This window comes from Tiliqua scincoides, chromosome 2, assembly GCF_035046505.1.
Source record: "Tiliqua scincoides isolate rTilSci1 chromosome 2, rTilSci1.hap2, whole genome shotgun sequence".
In the NCBI taxonomy this organism is placed as follows: Eukaryota; Metazoa; Chordata; class Lepidosauria; order Squamata; family Scincidae; genus Tiliqua; species Tiliqua scincoides.
Window position 1 is genome coordinate 84347250 of NC_089822.1, and position 18692 is coordinate 84365941.

General features: G+C 43.0%; 1 protein-coding gene across 1 annotated transcript in view; it reads left to right on the forward strand.

The window, feature by feature from the left end:
• TEK (TEK receptor tyrosine kinase) overlaps positions 1 to 18692 on the forward strand; it is a 64747-nt gene that overhangs the window by 36616 nt on the left and 9439 nt on the right. The window contains exons 7-17 of the mRNA XM_066618558.1: positions 1248 to 1379; positions 5782 to 5936; positions 7231 to 7384; positions 9455 to 9610; positions 10842 to 10976; positions 12022 to 12327; positions 12809 to 13111; positions 13949 to 14106; positions 15667 to 15877; positions 17139 to 17249; positions 17996 to 18186. Of these exons, the coding sequence (XP_066474655.1) occupies positions 1248 to 1379; positions 5782 to 5936; positions 7231 to 7384; positions 9455 to 9610; positions 10842 to 10976; positions 12022 to 12327; positions 12809 to 13111; positions 13949 to 14106; positions 15667 to 15877; positions 17139 to 17249; positions 17996 to 18186 (2012 nt within the window). The remainder of the gene's footprint in view (positions 1 to 1247; positions 1380 to 5781; positions 5937 to 7230; positions 7385 to 9454; positions 9611 to 10841; positions 10977 to 12021; positions 12328 to 12808; positions 13112 to 13948; positions 14107 to 15666; positions 15878 to 17138; positions 17250 to 17995; positions 18187 to 18692) is intronic.

Genomic DNA, 18692 nt, shown 5'->3' on the forward strand with positions numbered 1-18692 from the left:
AATAATAGATAATACTATAGGAACCTCTAGACCAGCCATTTTCAACCACTGTGCCATGGCACACTGGTGTGCCACGAGTGGTCCACAGGGGTGCCACAGGAATTTGGGGGAAGGTCATTTATTAATAGGGCCAATGGGAGATGTGAGCCCCCACTGGCAGCATGGTGTGCCTTGTCGATTGTCAAAAATCTGGTGGTGTGCCTTGACCATTTTAGTGCCTTGTCAGTGTGCCTTGAGATGGAAAAGGTTGAAAATCACTGCTCTAGACTAAGGGATCTGCAGACATCTGCCAATGTGTGTGCTGGGATGGTTCCACACATGTTTTCAATTGCTTCCCTTAGATGTTTCAGTGTTGTAGGTATTCTAAAATAAAGTATATATGAATTAGAGCTCATTAAAATGTGTGTACGTTTTTTTCCTGACACCCTGCATTCAGAAGTAATTCTCAATGTGTTCAATGGACCTTACTCCCAGGCAAGCATATATAAGATTGCAACCTGTTCTCTGTTTGAAAACTGCCCCCTACCCCATTGTCATTACAGCACTTTGGTTCTCAGGATTCTTTGAGGCAGGAATCTTAGAACCCCCTAAGAGGAGTTTAGAATAAGTTGTGCAAATACATAAGGTCACTGTAAGACTTACAATAATTTGGCACACTTCTTTGTGATAAGAGTCAGGACTTTGTATTGTGGACAGCCAAGATTATCTTGGTAGAATTGTTATTTGGAGATGTTCCCATTTGGCTTAAGGAAGACATCTACAATTCTTTGCATGATCCAGTCTGGTTATACCCATGAAAGATATTCTAACGGTCCAGGTTTTAGGTACGACCGAAAAAGTGGGCATTGCATGCAGCGGGGGGGAGGGGGTTGGAGCTGGAGTCTTCAGAAGACTTTCCCCTTGATAAGCCTCCCACCCTGCAATAGGTCTCCTTGGATCTGCACTAGCGATTTTGCTGATGCAAGTCTGATGAGAAAAGGGGCGGGGAGGCTGCAGATATGGAGGATAGCATCTGGCGCTCATCTTGGGCAATGTCTCATGTTTTCAAAGGCTAAACCCAAGTGTTGTGGTATATGCTGAAATATATGTGGTATATATATGTGGTATATGATGAGGGAGGATGGGAGGGAGAAGTACATGTTTATCAGAATAAGAGACCAAGAGGAAGCTCAAATGGGGAGATGCTGATTACTCATTTGATTTGATGCAACATTGCTAAGAATTATCTTGTCTGTGTCTTCTTGCAGCTTGTAGGAGTGGTTCTTATGGGCCAGACTGTAAATTGGAGTGTAATAACTGCAGTAACCGGGGAACCTGCGACAGATTTAAGGGTTGCATCTGCCACCTTGGTTGGCATGGTCTGCAATGTGAAAAAGAAGGTAAAGCAAAGGTAACACTGTAGTGTGATACAAGTCTTCATGTAACATTTGTGCCAAAGGCACAGTTGCAGACAGTTGCTCCATACTTAGCTAGGAGTTGTTCAAAGCTTTTTTCTCTAGATCAGGGGTGTCCAAAGTTTTTGGCAGGAGGGCCACATCATCTCTCTGACACTGCGTCGGGGGCCGGGGAAAGAAAGAATTAATTTGCATTTTAAATTTGAATAAATTCACATAAGTTTACATAAATGAATATATTAAAGATGAACTTATATGAATGAATGAAGGTCTTGCAATAGCTCAAGGCCTATAAAAGGCCTTGCACAAAGCAAGGCTGGCCTTTCCTTTGCTGCCACTACTGCATCACAGACATGAAACAGCAAGCAGTGGAGGAAGCCCTCATCCCACAGCTCATGCAAAAAGGTCAAACAGTTGCGTTCATGCTGAGAGCAGTTGTGTTGGGCCAGTGCGGGCTGCAACAAATCTCTGGAGGGTCAGAGGCTCATTGGAGACTGGAGGCTCCCTGAGGGCCACATTGAGAGGCCTCGAGGGCCGCGTGTGGCCCCAGGGCCGGGGTTTGGGTACCCCTGCTCTAGATCAGCAGACTCCACAGTCCAGACCATGGCCCACTGTATCCCAAGTTTACCTATTCGGGTGCAATGATTGCAGAGGCTTTCCATTCCGTAGCCTCCTATCTTCTCAGCCGATCTGTCATCCCAGCAGGTTTTATGTCCTGATTCCCAGGCAGAAGCTGCTGCCTGGCATGAATTTCTGTGAAGATCGGCTGAGAAGATAGGAGGCTGCAGTGTAGAACGAAAAGCCTCAGCTGCACCAGCCTGGACGAGTAATAATGGGACACTAGGTCTGGCCTTTGGGCTGGGGTTTGGAGGCTGCCGCTCTAGATATTGTTGTTACTTGCCTCAAGGTGCAAATGCGTGAAACAGAAAGAAACATGAAGTGAGTCCAAGTTAAATATATGGGAGGCGCAAGAACCTCCAACACTGAAAAGTCACTATAGGGAGGCTGCCCATTTCAGTGAACGAATAGCAAGCAAAGAGGTGCTTAAGGGCATTTAACCCTTTCTCACCTGCAGTTTTTCTGCTCCAAATTGTCCTCAATTTGCTTTTCTCTTGTAGAGAAAATTTACAGAGATATTTCCTTCTCCCATGAGTAGGATAACAGTTTTGGAGAAAGAGGATTGTAGGTATAAAAATGGCCAACTCCTCCTCAACCCCCAAATCAAAATTTAAAAAGTTAAGAGAATGTGCAACTGTTTGTGTACCTTCTGAATACTGTAGTAGAGCTCTTACCTTCTGTCACTAACCTGAAGCTAATGGATTTTAAAGCTGGCTGCAGAGTTTAAATAAAGATGGAATGTGATAGGTGGAGATAATTCTCTAAAGGAAATCTGCCATTTGAAGGAAATAATGTATTGAAGAAAGGTTTTAAAATAACATTCAAAGTATATCAGGCCATGTATATCCTTCATGCTGGAGTTATGGGGGTTGGAGTTTTCAGTTTGTATAGCCTGCAGTTATCTCTTGATTCTAGCATATCAATACTGAATGTTTTCTCTACTGAGAGGGGAAAAACTCAGTGTGAAAAAGTTGCCTACCTGTGATCAAACAGATTGAATCATGTCTGTAGAACACAGAGGGATGGAGATGATTGTCAGAAAGAGTTATGCATGCACAAAAGGTTTAAAAAGGTATTAAAACTGTATAAAACTGTTTATGAATTATTCTTCAACAGGACCCTGGGGAGTTGTTATTTCAGTCTGTATATCCCCTGCTTCAAGCAGAGTGACATTGCATGGCATCTCTACTGGTAAAAAACATTCTCAGTGTGAGATGATGGCTGTGATAATCTTATGCACAGCAACAGGTTACCCAAATTGCTTTGTTCAGATTGCCACCTTGTGGTTTCTGAGGCAGGTGCAAATATCTGCAGTTATTTCCTCAACATGTCAGTTGTGGCATCCAAAGTGTTTTCATTTTTATAGTACATGCTATGTCCGTGAATTAGTTTGTCCTTGAACATGTTATGTCCAGAAATTAGGTGATTAATTTACTTAATGTAGCAGATTTTGTCAGCCACTGGGCTTTTGGAAACAACAACTCCCTTAAGGGTCAAATGATACGTGATACTAAAATCATTACTGTGCCTCCATTTTTTTCTTTTAAATAGCAGTCAAAAGCAGATCAGGCCATAGGCCCATCTAGTTCAGCTTCCTGTATCTCACAGTGGCCCACCAAATGCCTCAGGGAGCACACAAGACAACAAGAGACCTGCATCCTGGGGCCCTCCCTGGCATCTGGCACGACCTGCTTTCTCAGTAGTACTAAGAAAGCTGATCCCAACCCCTGAACATGACATTTGGAGTAATATTCCTGCTCCTTATGTTTCTTTAAAGTGTGATGGCGACGGTCAAATAACTTTGCAACCACCTTCAACTGACCAAGTTCATTAAGGTTAAGTTTAAAAGTGAGAGGAAGGGGAAATGAGGGGAAGTGCATGTGAGTGCCAACCATACAAGTATCCCATATTGCTTTCTATTAGCCTGGAAACAATAGGGGATGCTTGTGTGGCTGCCAAGCAAGTGTACATCTTATTCACGTCATTTCCTCACTTCTCCTCACTTCATATCGCAATGCTTATTAGCCTGGTAAGCATGGCTGTGGCCTGTCATCATTGTGCCTTAATATAAACAAGCCATTGTAGCAGAGGTAGAAGTATTATCTAAAAGTCACCCACCCTATTCAACTTTCCAGCACTAAGGCAGCTGCAATGCAGCCCTGTGGTAAGGGAATGTTTGTTCCCTTACCTTGAGGAGGCCTCTGTGACTGCATCACCACCACAGAATGCAGCATGGACTCCATTGGCACAGCTGCATCAGCGCTGAAATGATGGGTACGATTGGGCCCAAAGTCTACTACGAGTAGACTAAGTAGTAAGTAAGGCTCGTAGTAGTAAGGCTCTACTCATAGTAAGGCTGTCAGTTATTGAAAATGATTCACTCACTAACCATCCACTTTTCAACTGATTAAGAGCCCAATCTTGAGGTCCACGGCATGGGGCTGTGCTGCGTACCTCAGTCGCAAATGTGCCATAAGGCATGTTTACAGGGCTCCCGCCAGAGCTAGCCCAGCTCCAGCCAGCACTGGGCTAGTGCGTGGCGGTCGCCCAGGTTCTGTGGCTCGCGGTCTCCTGGACCTCCGGGCTGCAGAACGGGAGGCATTCTGGGTAGAGGGGAGGCGTGGCTGGGGGTGGGCAGGAGGCGTGTCAGGGGGGAGGGAGCGAGGCGGATCCGTGGAGCCGAGCTCCGCAGGATCCAAGGCACTCATGCAGGGCTGCACGCCTTACACGAGCGCCTTTACTTTAGCGCCAACCATTTGGTCGCTGCTAAAGTGAGTAGCCCCATTGCGGGGCTGCTTCCCTTACTCAAACGAACATCCCCTTCTCCTGAGGAGCCTCCTGCGGTAGCGCGGGAGGCGCGAGATCTGGCAGCAACCCTCCACGGAGCCACTGGACCTGGGAATTCCACGCAGCTCAGGATTGGGCTGTAAATGATGAATTAATGTGCAATATTATCAAACCCTGTGTAAAATATTGATATTTTATGAAGTATGACATGCCTTACCATTTGATAAACGAAGGGTCCAATCTTATCCAAATTTGCATTACAGCCGTTACCTTGAGGAGGATTCTGTGACTCACCCCCACTACCACAGGATGGAGTGCTCTCCCCATTGGCACAACTGCATCAGTGCTGGAAAGTTGGATAGGCTTGAGCCTAAAGGCTGTGACTTCTTGTTAGAAAGGAACTCGAGTTTCTAGGCTTTATGGCAAGAAATAGCATGGTGGTTTATTCAAAAGAGCCAGGAATGACCAGCTCCCTTTAACATCAGAATAAAAAGGGAAAATGTGCATAGTGTGTACTTTATTTTAGAAATTTATATCTTTCTTTCTATTTTGAAAGACAACATGCAAAGTGACTTACAGCAGTTAGCAGCACAGTCCTATATGTGTCTCCTCAGAAATGAATCCCATTTCCTTACTCCCAGGAAAGTGTGTATAGAATTGCAGCCTATTTATGCTGGCATCCTTCAGTCTTGGAAGACTATGGTATCGCGCTCTGATTAGTGGTTCTGGAACATTGTCCTCTCCAGTACGCATAGCCTGGGTAAAGTAGATATGGAGGATAGTCTGTTACCCATGCAGCAAATCCCCCCTCTCCACATTGCTGGAATGGTCCAATGGAAAGGCAGAAGCCAATATGGTTGGTTCCAGCGGTGTTGCAGGAGTTGCCAGAACGTGACTGTGTTCAGCCATGAACTGCCTCAGGGACTCCGGCTCCAGATTTTGCATACACACAAAACATGATACATTCTTCATTCTTTCATAGGTCCAGCTGATAAATCACCCCAGATAGAGAACTTGCAAGATGCAGTAGAAGTCAATTCTGGTTCAGAGTTTAACTTTAGTTGCATAGCTACTGGCAAGCCACTTCCTACAAAAGAAGAATTTAAATTGATAAAACAAGATGGGACAATCCTTAAGGTAAGCCACAAGTCTGGTCAGTCTGCATTTTGTGGGATTTTATCCTGGCAATAATCACTGAATTTCCCTTTATTGCCTTAAATTTATTCTCTTCTCCCTCCCCTCCCTCAACTGTTATGAAGCTTAAATTCCTTGGGCCAGTCTCTATGTTTTGCTCACGTAACTTTGTAAAGCACCATGTAAAGTGCTTTCACTATATGAATACATGATGATGTATTTTTTTGCATAATGTTTATGTTAAAATTACAAAATTACATAAAATTACATAATGTTTTGTACAGTATATATTGTGCAGCTATCCACATTTATAGCAATAGCTAATATCGGCAAAAAAAGGCAATATTTTAAGAATGTTTTTGGGTGATGTATATAAATAATATTTTTAAACAATGACTCAAGGTGAGAGTGAACTAAAAAATATCCTCAACTAATCTGCTAAAATCAGAATTATTTTCTAAAAAATTTTTAAATTTACTATTATTTTTAATAGTAAGACTGGAGTAAAAACATAGATTTGCAGAGTATTGGCTCCAGGATGCTGCCCTGGAGAGTCAGGGCCCAATCCTGAAGACCAAGCACCCGCCCTCTGCTGGTGCTGAGTGTCACAAACATGCCATAAGGCACGCCCGTGAGACTCGGCACCAAGTCCATGCTGAGCCAGCTCCTATTGGAGGCCTGCTGCAGGCCGCCCAGAGCAAAGGCCAAGCTTCAGGTGGTGGAGAGCTGGGTGGGGGGAGGTGTTCCATGGCAGGGGGAGGGTGGGGGAAGGTGGGGAGGGAGCAAAAAGGGAGGGCGCACTCTGCCAGATCGAGAATCCTACATCAGGCCTCCTGACATGACATAGGCCATTTAATGGGTTACTTAATGGGGTTAAGTAACCCCATTGCGGGGCTTGGGCCTTCCCTCGGGAAGGGGGCGAATGCCTGAAGGCGTTACGATGCAGCGGTCACCATTTTGGCGCTGCTGCTCCTCTGGGCAGCTCAGGACTGGGCTGCCCAACCCTTGCACAATAGTAAGTCAAAGCTTTAATACCAAAGGGTATATTTGGCTCCAGAATGGCTTCCAAAGTACATGGAATCATTTCATTTTGAGGGCTTAAAAGCCGACAAGAACAATACATTCCGTGGGTGTGGATTTTTTGATGGCCACAAATATACTATAGATGCCATGAAGTTTTGAGGCAAAATGTGAATTTTCTGCCAAGAAGCAAAAAGAAGCTTCAATAAGGCTAGTGATATCATTTCACAGCGGAGTTCCCTGCATCTCTGATAAAAATGTTTTCATATTGTCTCAGCCTATCACAGTGATTCACAGAAGCAACCATTCAGAAGTTGCAGAAGCTACATTTCATCTTGCGAAGGTCCAGCCTCCTGATTCAGGAACTTGGGTCTGCAGCATTGAGACTGTAGCAGGCATGGTGGAGAAAGCTTTCCAAGTGATGGTTAAAGGTAAATGAGAACAATCTGTCATTCAACACACTTCAGTTCCACTGAAATCAATGCAACTTAGGCTCCCAAGTGTGCACTTTTATTATTTAAATGGATGTTAGGTAGGTAAACGGGGAGGTAAGCAAGGAAAACCTTTACTTACCTCATCTGGTCACCCTCACCCATCCCCGCATAGCATGCAGTGTGTGATCTGGCAGCTGTACTGCATGCTATAGACTGGTGGAGGATAGGATTGACTCAGGCTACAATCCTGTCTACCCTAACCTGGAGTAAGCCCCATTGACTATAATGGCACTTACTTCTGAGTAGACATGCATAGGATTGGTCTGTCAATCATATTGACATGCAAAAAGGTCAATGAGAGAAGAGATTGTAGGTTGTTTCATAGAAAGAGGTGAGTTTATTCATTATATATCAGTATAACAGGTATCATGATGCTATTCAGCCATTTGCAACATTATCACTTTTTTCTTGGTTTTGATGGAATTGTATTTCTCCTTTGTGCTATGATTGAAATTTAACTATAGAAGTTGAAGAGTACAGAATATTATTATATATTATAAAATATGAATATATTATTAAATACTGGGAATATTTTAGTATAAAAGCTTGCCGATTTTGTAAATGGACATGGATTTTGTTTGTATTGATAATGTATTGGCACTATTTCATTTTGTTGAATTTATGCTGGTATTTTTGTAGCTTTTGAATAAATAGATATGAAGAGAATAATAACAAGACAATGCCATCACAAAGGAAAAAAAAAAATCCAACATCGCCCACAGTACAATGTACGTTCTCATCTCAACCTGTGATAAGAATGCCCAGAAGAATAACTGCACTAGTCATGGAAACCATTGATTTCAGTGTGAGAAATGATCAAAACATGACAGCTATGGCTGATGTCAGAAATCTTAAAAGCCTTTTGACCCAGCTGAAAAAAGGGAGTTACTGGAAATGGAATCAACAGATAAATGAGAAATGGTATCTCTGACTCCATCTTGAGTGCAAAAAGAACACTATGTCTGAAGGAGCAAGCAGGTTTCAGCTGACTATCACAGCGCTAAGTTTTTCAGACGCCTCAATGCACTGTGTAAGTGGCCCCTCCCCCTTAGAGCTACTCCAAGTGGCGAGAGCAAAGAGGAGGCATCTCCTCTGCTTTGCTCCAGTCACCCAAAGTTCTGAGGGCAAGGGGCCCACTTACACAGTGCATCGAGGCGTCTGCAAAATTTAGCGCTGTGTCCCCCTCTGGGAATGCTATTGCACTGAGGAGCAGGCTTTCAGCAAGTCCCATGCACTTTAGTGAGTAGACAGTTTCCCTGGCTTGGCTCAGCCGGAAGGGTGAGGATGAAAGGCCCTGTTTCCTTTGCAAAGCAATGTGAGGAACGTGTGAGGAGAGGCAGGAGAATAGTATGAGATGGCAGGAAACAAGCTCCAATTCCACTTGCCTCCATTCACCCCAAGTCCCTATAACCCTGTTGGAAATTTCAGCTGCCTGTCACAACTTCTCATGAGCAAGAAGAGAGCCTTAGAATAAAAAACGAGAATGGGGCACGAAAAGGAGAACATGCTTGCGTAAACAAATAGGCTGTGTGAAATTCACTTTTAGTGAATGGGTAGTATAAATCCTACAATGTCCAGTACAGTTGATAGTTCCTTGCCTGTACTCACATGGCTGAAATAGGGTACACTCTGAACTGCATCACAGAATCTGGTGCTTAACCCAGAAAGCTCACCCACCTATCGCCCATTTTCAGAGCTGTTTCAATTGCTCTTCTTTTTCCTAAAGACTAATCAGGATGCCGGAATCTGTGTGTATCTTGTAAAAGACATCAATAGCAGAGCAAGTATCTTTTTTGCCCCGGGGACACACTGGGAGGAACTGTGTTGAAAAGAACTAATTTGTAAAGCAGGCCTCTGAAATGGAGTGGTGAGCAATATACAAGTGTGATAACAATCTCTCTGCTCTTGTATTTTTTGTCAACCTGAAAGCAGGAAGCTTCATTACTAGCAGATTTTTAGAAATGTGATTCATGTAACAGTTGTCCTACTCTTCCTCTTCCTGACTAGTGCTTCCTGTGCCTCTACAAGCACCAACATTGGTAGGCAGAGGTCACAATTTTCTCATCATTGGCATAAATGCGGATCCATTTTCAGGGGACAAACCGATTGTGTCAACCAAGCTTCTCTACAAGCGTGCTGAACATAATTGGCAGTCAAAGGAAGGTAACAATCAGTTCAACAGTAGGGTATTTATTATCTCAATAGAGTTCCTGGTTACAGATATAGGACACATTCCTTCCCATGGAATTTGGAAATAATAGTTCCATAAGGAAGATTTCATTGTATCTTAATAATAATAATAATAATAATAATAATAATAATAATAATAATAATAAATTCTGAGTACCTCAGCTAGGGGTTTTTGTGGGAAGCCAAGACAATTAAAATGGTATAGAATATATCTAAGTTTGTAGTGCATATATCCTTATGCAGTTTTCTCAGTCTAGTCTTGTTCAGTTAGTATGTGTCCGGGACACAAGGCACCACTTTCAGGTAAATTTGGAGCTGGTGTGGAAATGGAGGTGAGATGGACCAGGGAAATGAAAGAGGGTTCAGGCACTTGTGCACAATGCCCACGGCTGATTCATGCTGCAGCCCTGGAAAATCTGGTGTACATATCAACAACCCATTGGATCTTTGTATGTTGCCCATCCATGCCAGGTCACTAAACAGAAAAATAGTCATCCAAGATTTGATCATGGATAAAGAAACTGAACCGGCACGCATTACCAGAACCTAGCTGGCGGAGTCAGGGAGGGGGTCCCCCTCTCCTAGTTTTGCCCACTGGGCTTCAGGCTACATGTGTTGTCATTATTCCATCCAGCAATGCTGTGTGATCTGGAAATGCAAGATTAATGGTGACATAGACTGGGATCCTAAGAACCATGAATAGAGCAAAATGTGGCTTTCTCACATTCCTTGAAGTGCCCTTGGAGTTGGAGCACACTCCAAGAGAGCATTTAATGCTGCTACAGACTACATAAGGTTGTAAGGAGAATCAGTAAGAATTAAGGGGGTAATGTGCAAATGGGAGTTATTTTAGCACACACCACAGCTCTTCTGGACACATACCAGAATTTTTTTTCACAGCTGAAGATGGTTTAAAAGAGGCAGTATTGCTTGTGCCCATTCAACCCAGTTTCATTCCAGGTAAAGAGGTGACAGGTTTTCATTTTTTCAAAAATCAGCCAAATCTGTTTGCCCAGAGGTGACAGTGAGACACCATGGAATTGGAAGGCTCTCTCAAACCAGTTTCAGCCTTCTTAAAAAACAGTTTTCTGACTCCTGCTACAGTATGCCTTTTCACTATCGTCTCCTAACTTGTTCAAAATAAGCCTTGCTTTCTTATTGTTTTGTACTGTGTCATTCATTTGCTTTTCCCTTTCTAATTCAGTTTATGGAAAGACCGAGAGACTGGATAATCTGGAACCAAAGACAGAATATCAGTTTTGTGTCCAGCTGACTCGGCGAGGAGAGGGGGGCCAAGGGCATCCTGGGCCACAGGCCAGTTTCACTACTACTGCCATTGGTATGCAGCTCCTTGGACTTTTCCTCTAAAAGGGAGAGGACGTATATCAAAAAGTGAATTGAACAAGTTGTTTTTAGTACTGCTGTATTTCAAAACTTAATGAATGACACTTTCTGAGAGTTATTTTTATTAATTATTAACAGTATTTATATACCGCTTTTCAACTAAAAGTTCACAGAGCGGTTTACAGAGAAAAATCAAATAACTAAATGCCTCCCTGTCCCAAAAGACAGGGTTGCATCTGAGAAACAGAACATTATATATAATTTCAGCTTCATTACCACTCTAACTGTGAAGGGCAAGATAAAGACCTTGGAATGTATATCATGGCATTGTTTATTTTAGGTATTTTACATTAAAACATTTATTTCTTGTCTGTCTTCTTTAAAAATAGGAACCAAGGCAGCTAACAATCAATCAACATTTTTAGTATAATGCAAAAGATCATGCAGGTCTCAGTATTTTATTTATGTCAGCTGTGATGCTCACCCAACCCATACAATTCTCCTCTCAATACCATCTCCAGTTTAACATCAACCTTTCAGGTCTCCTGAGTTTTCCCTCGTAATACTGAAACTCAGACTTACCCAACAATGCTTACTGACAGTAGATTTGGGAAAGACAACAGAAAGTGCACCTTCTTTTTACAGCAAGTGTGATATCTACTACTGTAAGATTAGTGATGGCTGTAGCTTAGGTGGCTTTTTAAAAGGATTGGACAAATTCATGGAAAATAGGTTTATAAAGCCATGATAAATGGAGCATTCAGGTTCAGAGGCAGTATTGCTATAAATACAAATTGTTGGAGACAATCAATTGTAGTGGGGGGAGGTATTTTTTCTTCAAATGTATTATGGGGTATATTGTGTGGGTATGTGTGTATGGGGGGGGGGTGAATTGTGATTTTCCTGGAAGCTCCTAGCTCACCACTGTTGGGAACAGGGCATTGGACTAAGTTGATTCTTGGTCCCACCCAAAAGGGTTATTCTTCCTGTGTTCTTAAGTGTTCTGAGGGCATTAAAGTTCCTTTTCTCAATTCTTGTAGGTCTCCCTCCACCGAGAGGCCTGACCCTTGTTCCTGAAAGCACAACAGCTCTGAAATTGTCATGGTTGCCAGTGTTTCAGCACTTAGAAAATGATGTCCGAATTGAAATAGAAAGGAACGTTGTGAATGACAATAGCATGAGTAAGGAGAATACCATTTCCTTTCGGCTGCCAGTCAATCAGTCTAGTCTCATCCTTGATAATTTAGCACCCAGGCACCAGTATATGTGCCGTGTTCGTGTCAACAGCGAGACTGTTGTTGAAGGAGAATGGAGTCACTACTTGTACGCATGGACCTACAGCGACCGTAAGTCAATGGAATAATTTTGCATAACAATCTAACCTTTTCCTTCTTTTCGTCCACTGAAAATGGAATCATCACAACAACAGAGATGTCATCCTAGCCTTCTGCAGTGTACTTGTAGACTAGCCCTAATTAGCACTGTTTCTTGCCATCTCTTCCCTACAAGTCAGAGAATGTAGTCTCTGCCCACTCCACCTCTTTGTATTCATAATACTTGAGTATCTGGTAGTTCAATAACTTCTAGTGGAATCTGTCTGCACTGCATGCTAATGTTCAAAATATTATGAATAGAATCAAAAGCAAAAAAAAAAAAAATAAGGCATTATAACATTTAACTATTATTATTTATTCATTGATGCCAAATTTAAAATTTCCACCTAGTTTCATTCTCTGTAACTCAAATCATGATTCTCTGTGGGCAATTAAAATAAAATCCTGAGACTTATGTGGGAAAAAAAACATTCCATTTGTTTGTCTTTATTAGAACTTCCACCTTCACCAGATAACATCAAGATTATGAATGTCACGGATTCCTCTGCTATCATCTCTTGGTCAACAGCTGAAGGACACTCCATCTCCTCCATCATCCTGAACTATAAAATTTCTGGCAAGACGGAGTACAGCAATCAAATTGATGTAACAATTAAAAACACTACCATTACCCAATACCATCTCAAGGGCCTTGAGCCAAATACCCAATATCTAGTTCAGATAAGAGCCCAGAACAATGTTGGACAGAGCAACTCAAAGCTGTTTTATGAATTGAAAACCCTTCCAGAAACTCGAGGTTAGTGTGCTGATGGCTGAATTTCTTCGTAACGGAATTTAAATAATATGTGCAGGACAAGTTATATGGTTGTTTATTTCAAGTCAGTAGTAAGGACACTAAAATTGTACACCTTAAGCATATTAAATATATTTGCATTATTTAAATCTAATTCCAGTGATTGAATTTGGGCAGATTTTGTCCAGAGATTTCAGAAAGATTGCTCTGCTCTTTTATAAAATGTCAATGCCCAGTTCCTTGAGGAAAACAGAGTAAAAGTGATGTTAAAAACTAGTTTAGGCTTAAAGTGTAGGTCTCATCTTGGGAAATTATACCAAGTAGTGTAGAATTCTTGGGCAAAAGATTCAAAATAGAACATTTCAGGCCCAGTCCTATCCAATTTTCCCGTGCCAGTGCAGCCGTGCCAATGGGACATGCGCTGCATCCTATGACTGGGGAGGCCAGTCACAGTGGTCTCCTCAAGGTACGGGAACATTTTTCTCTTTTCTCGAGGCTGCATTGCAGCTGCACCGGTGCTGGAAAGTTGGATAGGATTGGGCACTAAGGGCGCAATCCTAACCCACTTTCCAGCACCGACATAAGGGCAATGCAGGTCTGAGGTAAGGAAACAAACATTCCCTTACTTTGAGGAGGCCTCCATGAGTGCCACTCAACTACAGGATGCAGCATACGTCCCATTGGCACAGCTATGACAATGCTAGAAAGTTGGTTAGGATTTGGGCCTAAATGTGGTTTCCAATATTTGCCCAAGAATTGTTGGAAAACTTTGTGAGAAATTCCATGTACATTATGTAATTGAAAAATGAAGACCACTTCATCTTGTTCTACTTCTTACAGCTCCATTTGAATCAAATGGAGGGAAAATGTTGCTGGTTGCAATCCTTGGCTCAGCAGGGATGACCTGCCTAACCATACTGCTGGCCTTCTTCATCATGCTGCAGCTGAAGCGTGCAAATTTCCAGCGTCGAATGGCCCAGGCTTTTCAAAACGTTGTGGTAAGTCAGAGGAGCTAGGTCAGTAAACAACAGTAACAAGCAAGACAAGAACATAAGAAGAGCCCTACAGGATCAGGCCAAAGGCCCATCTAATCCAGCGTCCTGTGACATCTCCCAGTGGCCTACCAGATGCCTCAGAGAGTACACCAGACAACAAAAGACCTTCTGAATATTGTTTGAGAACAGTTTATTTCTGAAACAATGTGATTGGCACTGACTCAATATAAGGCAGCCTCCCTGGCACAAATAAACAGGGACAGGAATGTGGAAGGATATACTTTAAAAAGTAAAATAAAAAGTGTGTGTGTGTGTGTGTGTGTGTGCGTGTGTGTGAAAAATCGAGCAATTTCAATATCAGTTTCAATAAACAAGCAAACAAAGCAGAAAACGCAATACAATACTGCCAGAGTAGGCCCCTTAAATGGCTTCTCTTCTTGAGTAATTGCATTTCTGAGTTGGATCACTGACAAAATGTGTTGCATATGTCACATTCTGTTTTAAGTGCAACAGATGATGACAGATTTGCTTCTCAATAGTGACCCTAACGCAGTGGTTCTCAAAATCTGAGGGGGTTTTACTCCCTCAGTAAGTCTTTGTGGAGAAGGGGCTAGGGCAGCGACATGATCCCCAGGATCACATGGCTGGGGGGGGCGAAGGGGGTGCTTTAGACTTACTTTATGAAGGCAAGGCTGCAGCAGGCTGCAGGAGGTGTAGGGAGCCCTGCGCAGCATTCCCTGAGGCTTGGAACATTTGGAGAAAGTGGGCGCAAAGCACCTCCTGTGAAACGGAAGTGCTTTGTGCCCACTTTTTCTGAATGTTCCAAGCCTCAGGGAGCACTGTGGAAGGATGCCCAGGGCTCCCTGCGCTTCCTGCAGACTCCAGAAGCCCTGCGTTCATAAAGTAAGTCTAAAGCATTGCCCCTTGCTCCCCCATGTGGACGCAATCCTGGGGATCACTTCCCTGCCTCTCCCTTTCCCCCACCCCTTAAAGGGACAAGGGACCTTTATACGAACTGGTGGGTCGCAACCCATCAGTTTGAGATCCACTGCCCTAACCTATCTCATGTTGGCATGCCAGCATCCACTGCATTTTGCATGCCAGTAGGGGACAAGCCTGGCTGGGAGAGAACAATTTTAGTGTCCTCTATGGCAGCTCTGTGGTTTCCTATGGGCCTACTCAGAAGTATGCCAGCTCTTTAGCTGGTGTAGGTCTGTTACTTGGAATGGGGCATGACAGGCCTTGGGTAGGGTTACAGGATTCAACAGCTGCAGCCATCATTTTGCTGCACCTGTTTGGGTCGGGGGAGGGAAGGCTTAGGAGAGGGAAGGCTTAGGATTGGCTATAAATCATCTGTATTTAAACATACAGCTATTTTTTAAGCCAAAGAAATTCAATTTTAACAAATCATTGAAAAATACGGATTTCATTCCTTTCCTGGAAACCATTTCATCACAAACAACGTGTGTTCCAAAAAGTCTAGATAGATATGATTTTGACGTGTCCTTATAACCTCAGTGCAATCTTCTAGAGAGCAAATTAGTTTATTTTTTTTTTCCCCAGCGAGATGAGCCCGCTGTGCAGTTTAATTCAGGAACTCTTACTCTGAGCCGGAAAGCAAAGAACAGCCCAGAACCCACCATCTACCCCGTCTTGGAATGGAATGACATCAAATTTCAAGATGTGATTGGAGAGGGCAACTTTGGACAGGTTCTGAAAGCACGAATCAAGAAGGATGGATTGCGGATGGATGCAGCTATAAAAAGGATGAAGGGTGAGTGCATGATCAGAGGGGCAGGGAGCCTTCAGCTGGCAGAAAAATAGAAGACTTTTGCCAAATTATTAACACCTGATCTAGCAGAATGGTCTGATATTCTTAAATGTGGCTTTAGAGGCCAAGTGGCTAACTACAAATATATCCAACAGAGCCTGAACACCATTCTTTTAAAAAGAAAAAGAAGGGGGGGGGGGAGAAAAGTAGTTGAATGAGATTTTAAGTGGGGAAGTGATTGTGGAAGGAGATATTTGACCCCTTCCCAACCTACTATTTCTTTTCTCCTGATCACTTCCCCAGTAGCATCTCCTCCCACAGTTCAAAATATGAACAAACACACATTATGGGCCTTGCAGGTAGAAAAGCCATACGTGAGGAAGAATTTGAATCAGGCTATAGCCTTTATAGCTCCCTATATCCTGCAAACATGGAGAAGTTGCCAGGGAGCTATTAAAGCAAGGACCGTTGTTTACTTGTTTCTTCATCCCATGAGAATAATACTGCTGTTACTCTGGCATTTTTCCTCTGTGTGCTTCTTAAACAGTAATTAATTAACAGTATTTATATACCGCTTTTCAACTGAACGTTCACAAAGCGGTTTACAGAGAAAAATCAAATAACTAAATGGCTCCCTGTCCCAAAAGGGCTCACAATCTAAAAAGATGCCAAGGAATACAGCCACTAGAACAGACAGTGCTGGGGTGAGGTGGGCCAGTTACTCTCCCCCTGCTAAAAAAAGGAGCACCCACTTGAAAAAGTGCCTCTTACCCAATTAGCAGGGGTTATTGCTAATTGCTATAATCAGAACAGCACTGCAGTTGGCAAGGCTGGTTTTATGATGCAGGAAAATGACAGGGGAATGAGACCCATTTGCTAAACAACACTGGGAAAATGTGCATGAGGGATACATAAGAGCAGTACCAAATCAGGGTTCTTTCCTGCAAGGATGTCATGTGGCTTGAGCCCTCACATGGTAAACTGCTAAAAAAAATTAACCTGTGTGGTCATCTCATGCAAAGATTTCTGGAACAGCAGGAGACTGATGCTTACGCACATTAGTGTGGATTGGGTATTGGTGTTCAGTGAATGCAACAACCTTTCTAGCACCAGCTCAGTATGGAAGTACTGCACACTAGCATGAAGCAAATAATTAGACCTTAAAAGTGCATAAGGCACAATCTTAAATTACTTGATAAAATATTCTAGGGTTAACTAACAGCAGTTGAGATCAATATATAAAACAAAATGCCTTTATTTCTAGAATATGCCTCCAAAGATGATCACAGAGATTTTGCTGGAGAGCTGGAAGTGCTCTGTAAACTTGGACATCATCCTAATATCATCAACCTGCTGGGGGCATGTGAACATCGAGGTAGGATTTTCTTTGGTGCACACACACAATGGGGGAGAGAGAGAGAGACTGGAAAATAAGAGTGGTTGAGAATTGGACACAGATAGCATACTGCATACGAAGCATTTAGATGAGAAAAAAGAAGACCGTTTTCAGTTTGATGAGAGGTACTTACTACACATCTTCAGGCATCAATCCCAAAGTTTGAAATTCAGAAGCCTGGGTTGGTGAGAAGACTACAGCACTTTCTAGCTGATGATGAGCTAGCACTTGTCACTCATGACTTCATCAGCTCAAGACTAGACTATGTGCAGTGCATTCTATGTGGGGCTGTGCTTGAAAACTCCTCAGAAGCATCAGCTAGTGCAGAATCTGGTAGTTCACTTCCTAAGAGAAATGGACTACTCACTAGTAGGAGGGACAGGGAGTACAGGGCCGCAGATATCACACCTGGGGTGGGTGTCATGTTGCACCCCAGCCTTTTTACAGCATGGGGAGAAACTCTGGGTTGCAGTCTCAGTAGGATCTGCTTAAATTCTTAAGTTTTAGAACATATGGAATACGTACTCTGTCTTGAAATTAATTGCACTAATGAATCTTGAGTTGTTTCAATTGGGAGTGGCATGGGGGAGTTTGCTGATGAGATTCTGGGGCCCATAAATTCCCCCCCCCCCGACAGTCCTGCCCACAAAAGTCATCAATTTGTCAGGCCAACATTTTTGCATATGTCCTCTAATTGAGCCCCCACTCCTTCTGTTTTATGCCAGGTTATCTGTATCTTGCTATTGAATATGCTCCTCATGGGAATTTGCTAGACTTCTTGCGGAAGAGCCGGGTTCTAGAGACCGATCCTGCCTTCGCCATTGCCAACAGCACTGCCTCCACACTATCTTCCCAGCAATTACTGCACTTCGCAGCTGATGTGGCAAGAGGAATGGACTACCTGAGCCAGAAACAGGTCAGCTTTCTCTGTGTACAAACGTTAACAGGTTTTACATTGATTTCTTGAGTCATTTTGTGACCCGACAGGAAACCTATGAGGTAACCCCAGGGCTTAATTAGTGCTTGGTTTCACCACTTCATTTGTTTTGAATGCCAGAGCTCAGTCCTTGAATGTATGAAAGAAACATACATAGCAACGCCCCTGAGCAAGTGTTATGCCCAAATTTCTGTAGACAAACCTTATTGAGCTCACAACTAATTGGTATTAATGCCTGTATTGATGTTACTGGCAGCAGGATAACATTCTTAAATTTCTAAGTTCTTAAGTAATGCTCTCAACAAGTATACTGTATTAGGTCTCCAATGCAATAGGTATTTGGAAGGTTGAGGCTGGGAAGCTGGCAGTGTGCACAAGCTTTGCCTCTGTCCTGTTCTGTCATATCTCCCATTGAAGTGGGTTTTGGATTAACAAGGCAAAAAGTCATCCTTACTAAAAGGGGTTTGCTGGTAGGTGGGGCTTTT